The 8,552-nt window shown below is 35.7% G+C and overlaps 1 protein-coding gene across 2 annotated transcripts; it reads right to left on the bottom strand.

Annotated features, from left to right (window-relative positions):
* On the bottom strand, positions 1-6,876 carry LOC114169751 (pumilio homolog 2-like). Of its 2 annotated transcripts, XM_028055037.2 has the most exons (10): positions 6,746-6,876; positions 5,605-6,435; positions 2,834-4,356; positions 2,613-2,754; positions 2,284-2,391; positions 1,963-2,175; positions 1,773-1,883; positions 1,048-1,242; positions 577-751; positions 1-494 (listed from the first exon to the last, which is right to left on the bottom strand). In XM_028055037.2, the coding sequence occupies exons 2-10, from the start codon at positions 6,247-6,249 to the stop codon at positions 457-459; spliced, it is 3,150 nt and encodes a 1,049-aa protein (XP_027910838.1). In that variant the 5' UTR covers positions 6,250-6,435; positions 6,746-6,876; the 3' UTR covers positions 1-456. The 2 variants fall into 2 exon arrangements, with proteins under 2 accessions (XP_027910838.1, XP_027910837.1); XM_028055036.2 differs by having other exon boundaries at positions 5,605-6,841.
* Between the last annotated feature and the right edge of the window lie 1,676 nt (positions 6,877-8,552).

The raw sequence follows: 8,552 nt of genomic DNA, 5'->3' as shown, positions 1-8,552 counted from the left end.
TGTAAAGTTGCAATAAAATTATACTCTCAAAAGGGGAAAGAAAGTGAATAAAAGCATACATGACTAGAAGAGAAGAAAAGAAGCTGTCCTCGTGTAGACAAGAACAGGAGTTCCACATGCCATGATTTTGTACAGTCACGTCGTAAAATTAAAAACTAGCTCAGCATCTTATAATCTTTACAGCATAAAAAGGCTTGTATAGTCATATTTCCTCTGCAGGGGCCTCAGGTGATGAGCCTCATCTCAGCTTAAATTCTTTGTATAGACTTAAAGCTACAAAATGTACAGTTCTGCAGTACAACCGACAACTTTATTTCCAACTGGCTACAACCCATCTTCATAGATAGGAAATATAACCTCTTCATTTGGAAAAAGGAAGAAGAAGAAGAAGAAGAAGAAGCAGCAGCAGCTCACACTAGCCTCAGTTAGCTGTACAATATTATTTTTCTAAGCCTCCTAAGCAGGTTGGGGAGACTGAGCTGCAATTCTCCTTTCTGCAACAAATCATACACATAATCTTTCAGAAACTACATTCTAACATTTGGGACCATGATTTCAGATCAAAGTATGGTATACCTCCAGCAGCAACAAGTTTCTCTACACGTGCAACGATGTGCTTCCCATACGTGTACTTCTTCAATGCATTTAAATGAACCTTAATCCGTGAAAGAATCAGTTCGCGTTGCTGATCATCACATGTTTCCAGCACCTTTTGTACAACGTAATTTGCAAACTGATCTTTCATCATTGCCTGTACATAGAAGAATATGAATACAATTTTGCAGAACTTCAGAAGAGTCTCATCCAACATGCGACAAACCATTATCAATTTTAGTAAACCATTCATAACACTGATAAACACTCCTGATCCTATGTTTAGTTCATACAATTGCATTGGAAGTCATTAAAAATCAAATAAAATTATGATGGTATTCAACCTAAAAGTAATCTAGAGTCGGCCTAACATTGTATATCAGCATTCCCTGTAATTTTGCATCAAATAAAGAATGGGAAAGGCGTGTATTTGAAAAAGAAAGTTCAACGAACCTGAAGAGGCTCATTTTCATCTGTGGAGCCAAGCATTTCATTTACTAGTAATTGGCGCTCAGAAGGGCCCCCAAAGGTCAGACATTTCTCCACAACATTTGACGCAAACTTCTGTTGACTCATTTGAACAATCTTGCCGGCTAATTCTTTTATTATAGAAGAACGTTCATGAGGCTTCCCATGTTCTAGAACATGCTGTTATCAGGGAGAGAAGAAAGTATAAGCAAGAAATCAACCCACATATATACTAAACAGTGACACTAGAGAAGTAGTATTATGGACAAAAAGCCTCAACCTTGACGGCATTTCAGAAACATAAATAAACAGGGCAGGAAGCTACAACATAAAGTCACAGTTTCAAAAACAAAGAATTATAAGTGAAAACAATTGTACACATAAAACTGTGTTGAAAATCATAAACAAGAAAAAAAGAAGTTTCTGGTTGAAAAAACCTATTGATCACAACAACGTAGGCAAAGATTCGAAGTAAGAAAATTCAATATAAAGAAGAATAGTTTCAAAAAACATCGTCACACCACAATTTTTGGGACTACAGTCGAAGACCATAACTATTTCTCTAAAATAAAGGTGAATTATCAGCGTTGCAGCCAAGAGTAAAAGCATGCTAAAGTAAACCAAACAATCATGAGAGCCATAAAAATACACTTCAGCTATCATGGCAACAAGAAAGAAGCCAAACTGTCTAAAAAGAAAAAATGATAAACCTGAACAACGTAGTTGCCATACTGATCCTGAGCTAACATACTAACTGCCCCTAAAATTTCATCCATAACTTTCTGCTGTGTTATAGGATCTTTGCAGTGCTCCAGTACTCTCTGTTGCATAAAAGGCATCTTATATGACAAATGATCTTAGATACAAATAAGAGTGAGATAACCAGAGAAGAGACCTTACCTGTATCACACGGCAACCATATGGATGGGTTGAGAGGGTCACGACTTGATCAAAAAATGTTGAGACAATAAAATGGATTGCATCTTCAGGGACGCATTCAATACACTTCTGAATGACATGATTACCATTCTGATCACGTACACAGCGCATGACATTACCATCAAGCTCTTGCACCATCTCTATCTTCTGATCCAGATCAACAACTTCGATGGCCTAAAGAGGGATACATAGTTGAACAAACAAAAAAATCATAACACACTCATAAAATTAGATTCACAAACATATACACATCGACTAAATGCGACCTTTCATTGTTCATACCTTCTGGATAACTCGACAACCATACATTTGAAGGCTAAGTGTCAGAACATGGCCAAGAAGTTTGTTGGCCAATTCTCTTCTCTGGGCTGCAAGACCATGCTCAAAAAACTGCAATATACCATATAGTATTACGCTTTTAGAATAAAAATATGAGAAAAATGCTTAAGAGATTGATTTATCCCTCAGCCCATTCATGTATCTATATATGAGTTTTTACATCAGAGATACACAGAAGCTAATCTGAAAAACGTTACACCTAGGTGACAGAAAGATCATAAAAACAGCTTTTCTATCAATTACAAAATATTACTCAAAAGATTAATCATTACCTTTTGAACCACATAATTACCAAAGACATCAGTCATCAAAGCAAGGGCATGTGGCATGATCTCCTGATAAACCATGTTTTTTTCATCTGTAGTAGCTGTTTCAAGCTTTTGTTGAATAAATCGACTCCCATATTGATCAGCACTGTCAATGATAATAGAGCAATCAAAATTATTATTTTCGGAATGGACGCATAAGAATAAGATCAATAGGAAAAAAATACCTGAATTCAACAACGTGACCAGCAATTTCAGAAAGCTCAAAACACTTTGTTTTATTGCTTTTAAACTCCTCCAACAGAGAAGAAGCAAAACTTTCATCAATGCTACCAGTATCTACATGCCAAGGTCCCATTACCCCAGCCAAATTCCTCATTCCAGAAGCAAAACGAAGATTCAGTTCATTGTGCCTAACAGGACTTCCAGGTCCTACTGGAGAAGTGGACACAACAGAGTTTGCCATTGGACTTCCTGGATAAGACAACCCAACACCATATGCAGGATTTCCATAATAACCATGAGGAGTGGAGCTGCCTGATTTACCACCCAGTGGTACATTGTATTGAGATTTCTGAGGTGAGAGAATAGACCCAAGATAAGCTTTCTGAAGCTCAAGTAAGTTCATGTATGAATTACCTAAGTAGGTCCTGTCTACAGAGGGGTCACTAAGAGCACCAAGTTGTGCTGCATACTCAGATGTTCTCAGGTACTGATGGTACATGGGATCAACAAAAGGGGCCTGAAGAGCACTGCCCGGAATTTGATTTCCCATCCTACCAAGATTGTGCACATCAGATGGAGCAGTGGCTCCAGAAGCCAAACCACTTCCAAGAATTCTTGAGTCCATTCCAGGGGCTGCCATTGCTGATGCTGCAGCAACCGTTTCAAACAATGGAGGCAGATTACCAGTGCCCAGTTGGTTAGTCATCAAGGATGCCAATGCTGGATTTCCAGCATATCCACTCAGACCATAGTTACTAAATGACGAATTTGTACCATCTAAAGGCTGGTACTGAGGAGGCAAACTACCTCCTCTACTAAAATGGGAGGTAGGCGATCCTTTGAAATACGAGTTATTGGAAGGAACATTAGACTTTTGTAGCTCAACCTGCCTGTCCAAGGATGCATTGTTAGGATCAGAACCGCTCCTGCTCTTACTTGAATTTTGCAAGTGAGCTGATTCAGATTTCTTTAAATAAGCATGTTGCTTTCCATGATCCTGACCACCTTGCCTACCAAAAAGATATCTTCGGTGATTATCAACATCTGATTCAACCTGTGATGGCAAATGATTATCACCATCTAACATGTCCTCTGCTGACAAATTCATCGCTGACAATGCTGCCATAAGATCTGATGACCCGTTGATTCCAGATGAAACACCATTATATCCATCTGGACTGGAAACACCTCTCTTATCAGAAGCAATGGCTCTGCCGCCACCAATAGGTGTAATGGAGGGACTGGGAGCCCTAGCAACATGCTGTGGATCAGGAGTAGTGCTTCTCGACAAGGAAGATCCCACCGCAGCAGCATAAGAATATGAAGCTGGCAGACCAGTATTTTGGGAAGCAGATGATCCTTGAACATTCGTTCCTGGCCTTGGTCCATCTGTGGTCGTAGACTCACGGCGTACATGAGCGAACTCCGCTTCTGTAGAACTAATGATATCATTGTCATCAAATGCATTACGACTGGCTGGACGAGAAGGAGGGCCCGTGACCGAGGTATTACCCCCCAAATCATCCTGCACCATTATAGGTTGTAAATGACCGGCAAACGAAAAAACGATATGAAAATAAAGAAATCCAACAAAAACATAAAAGCAAAAATATGCTAAATTCACATCAGAAATGTCAATAATTGCTACAAAAAAACTTTCAGAATGCAAAGGCAAACAAATAATGATTTAAATGTACTTTATGTAGATCAAGCAAAAAACATAGACTGCAAGATTAAAATCAACATGTACCTCACTTCAATACTGTGATATATAACATCCACCAAAAGTACTGGGTGCAAAGCCAATTCAATCTCCAATTGTTAAAAATTTATAGCGATTATGTAAAATAATGTAACTGGTGGAGAAGCATAAACCAATACTGAGAGAATGTAAGAGAAAAGACTGAACATTGAGAGAAAATTAGCAAGGAAGAGTATCTAAAAATTCTGAACATAAATGAATGGCACAATGTATTTTGAGTATATAAAGTGCATGGCGAAGAAGAGACTGTTGTAACTAAATTACTTCAGTTTAATAGATTATGTTATAATTTGGTTATAACAGAAACATGTAAATTATATTTCCAAGAATAACTTAAACTTTAATGCCATAATGTTATCCAGTGATAAATTTACCGGACACTGGAAGGTACCTCAACCACAAACATGCTATAATTTACAAATAGTACTACAGTAAGAATACAAATATGCTCTATGTGTGCAGTATTACAAAAACTAAACACAAATTTGTTTCGAAAACGTGCCTAAAAGATTTAATGGAAAATGTAACAAATCAACTAGATCTAGACAATCAGCATAAAAATTTAGAGCCAGTATGAAACACAGAGGATAACTACTATAGGACAATCCTTAAGGATTAACAGAAGTGTATGAAAATAGAAAATAAAAACTCTGATGAATTCACTATGTGTAAAGCTGCCACCTTCGCATCACAAAAAGCACGATAAACAACGAATTAGAATCCAAACCTCAGACAGATTCATGACATCATTTAGCATCATTGATCAAATACTTCACTCCCCTCAAGAATAACATGAATTAATCAAAATGTTTGAACAATACCACACATCAGAACATAAAAACCACATGTAAAACAAACGACCAAAGATCAGACCCAACCTCACAACATGAGCATAAATTAATCATATTGTCACAGATGAAAGTGAAAATACAAAATGCCAAATTACACAATCCAGGAAAAATAGAAACAGATGCAGGGTGGAGTCAAACAATGGCAGAAGAGGCAATCCACCTGAAAAATTTCTGCAAAGCTCTTTTGTTTGCTCAGCCCTAATCCAGGCAAACCAATTAGTCCGTCACCACCCCACTCGGCAGTACCTCTTGTTTTTTCATTGTCCACTTCACTCTCTTGTTTCCTCATGTTAAAACCCGGAGGGGTAGAAAACATCGACCTACCACCATTTTCTTCAGTCCTGTTCACTTTCCTTCTATCTCCTATTCCACCAAGAACTGAAGCTCCACCTTTAAGTCTCTGCTGAAACCTCCAATCCTCCTTTGACATCAAAGGAGGTGGCAGCCTAGGATTCAAATTCACATTGGAGTAATAGTACGTAAGATAAGCTGGATCAGACCTAAGCTCTTCCTCAGAAACAATCCCATTCACATCTTTAGTCCCTTGAAACTCAGAAAACGCACCACTAGCACCAGCAGCACCGCCACCACCACCGCCACCAAACAACCCTCCAACAGCACTCAAAGAGCCCTCCACAGTTGGAGGCGCTGATCCACTCCTAAAGATATTAAGCTCTCTCTCACGATCATCAGCCTCTTGTCTGCGTTGCTCACGAAGCAACATCCCTATCTCCTTCTCCAGTTCATCTCCAAAAGAACCCTCGTTACTCCCAATCATCGGTCTTCTTTCAAATTCAGACAGCATTTTTTCAAAATCCCAATTTGATCACCACTCTCCAATCACCACCCTCATACAGCTAAACCATATCACTACCTAGCAGCAGAAATTAAACCCTAACCCGACAAACCCAAAAGCTCAACCTTTTCCACCACAAAACGTAAACCTCCACGCCCCATGTTAACAACTTCGCAGGAATATAACTGGCAGTTACTGGAAGAAAATGAAAAACAAAAAAAATCAAGCTTTCCTCATCGAAGCGACTTCTGAAGCTGAAACAAAATCACCCAATAATCAAACACAAAAAAAGAGTGCAAAATTCACTGTATGTTTCCTAGAACTAGTTCCCATAATTATAGACAGGAAATTCCTAGGAAAACATGTTTTGTGAGAGATAATATATACAGAAGAATAAAATGAAGGTGGGAAAGAACAGGGGGGAGAAGGGAGTGAGGAAATGGTGCAGTGAGATGAAAAACAGAAAACAGTGACAGAGATCAATCCGGCGGCGATTGGTTCTTACAAGAACCCTTAGGGTTTTGTTCCATTTAGAGGCTGATTAAATACAGATGAAGGTAGGAAGCAAACCAAGCTCAACATATTTGGTTTCTATTTTCTTTTTTAGCCTATGTTTTTATTTGTGAATCTGAGAAATATCCAAAATATATTTTATGTATTTCCTAAACATTAGGGGTAATTGACCAAGTGATAACCGACTGATGTCAATACAAAGAAAGAGAAATGGCGTTTATTTTCCTTTTTTGCTGCACTTCCCAAACCAGAAGCTGTCAATGACTGACACGTTAGTGTATTAGATTCGCTACATCAGTAAAATATAGCCCAAACTACAGTAAATTTCGCACCACTCACCTATCTCTCTCTTCAGTTCAGTTTAACTCTTCTTCTATTCTATGTCTGTTATTATGACTAAGAAAGAATCATCATTTTTATTTTTACATGTGTTTCTTCTCTCCACTACACAACACACACATACATAGTACTACTTCTTCCACTTATTCTTAGTTTGTTAGAGTCTCGTGTTATATTCTCATTTTACTTTTTATTATCATGTACAAATACTGTATCCTCAAATTTAGGGTACATTGTAACAGATTTCCTTAAAAGTAGTTTACTTGTGATATCTGTGATTTTTAGTTTTTTTTCTTTCTGTCATTACATTACACAGATTATTCGGCAAAGTAGTTTAAAGAATGTTTTCTAGAACTAAATAAGGAATCTTTCAAAAAAATGTGTCCTAAGATACATAAAAATAGAGAATTCAGTTTAACATATTCAAACTCTCTTTTTGTGATTTTAAGAAACCAAAGAAAAAAAAATCTTAGATATCATCTCCTTTCTAAAACCACGATCTTTTTACACTTTTTTTTTTATTTCAAAAAAAAAATAAGTTTTGTAAATTATTTTCCCAATAATACATCTCCATTTATAGTTAAGAAAAATCAATATCGTATTGGTTATATTGAAGAAAAAAAAACTAAAATTTAAGAAATTTTTTTACTAAATATGTCAGATTTTAAAAGATTGTTATTTTTAATGGATATATATATATATATATATATATATATATATATATATATGTGTGTGTGTGTGTGTGTGTGTGTGTGTATGTATGTATGTATATTGAGTGTGATAAAATTTAATATTTTATATGAGATACATATGTATAATAGATAATTAATAACTATATTTTAAATTTTCTTTTAAGAGGCCATGTTAATTAAATATGTTAAAGCCACATTGACACAAATTAATTTCTATGATTACTTGTATGGAACTATGATGTATGGAACAATTTAGTGATTTAAATATGCATTATGCTAATTTATTTAAGATTATAAAGGGTTTTTTTTCAGTTGAGAATGTTACGATTATTTATTGTTCGTGTAGTTAGAGTTATTTATCACGAAAGGTAATCGAGGTTTCTTTAAAATCTTAGATAAATTTTAATAGAGTTATTGTCTTGATTATTTATTTAAAAAACTTATTTAAAAAACTATTATAGATATCAGCCGTAATAAACAAATTTAGGTTGAAAAATAGTATTAATTAATGCATTAAATAAAACATTATAATTTAATGATAGGTAATATACTATGTCTAAGCAGTAAAATTATTTTTTATTATCAAAATAAGAATATCCAAAATTAAAAAAAAAATTGTATGTTTATTTATTTATTTATTTCTATGCAAAAGATGTAGAGTTTGAAAATTTACGAGTATAATTTCTTTTCTACAAAAATATCTCGTAGAGATTTACACCTTCATATTCATTATTATCTAATTCATGTGATGTGACGTTAACATTCTCT

This window comes from Vigna unguiculata, chromosome 11 (genome assembly GCF_037176805.1).
Source record: "Vigna unguiculata cultivar grain cowpea cultivar isolate G323 ecotype 2 chromosome 11, ASM3717680v1, whole genome shotgun sequence".
Taxonomy (NCBI): Eukaryota; Viridiplantae; Streptophyta; class Magnoliopsida; order Fabales; family Fabaceae; genus Vigna; species Vigna unguiculata.
Note: the sequence above shows the minus strand (reverse complement) of the source record. Positions and strands in the feature narration are given on the sequence as shown.

What these genes read in the sequence shown, in the direction of transcription:
- LOC114169751 (XM_028055037.2), bottom strand. Translation starts at nt 6,249, where the DNA reads ATGCTGTCTGAATTTGAAAGAAGACCGATGATTGGGAGTAACGAGGGT. An exon ending in GGTCACGTTGTTGAATTCAG is followed by an intron (nt 2,755 to 2,833) that starts GTATTTTTTTCC and finishes TATCATTGACAG; the next exon opens with TGCTGATCAATATGGGAGTC. An exon ending in ATGGTTGCCGTGTGATACAG is followed by an intron (nt 1,884 to 1,962) that starts GTAAGGTCTCTT and finishes TTTATGCAACAG; the next exon opens with AGAGTACTGGAGCACTGCAA.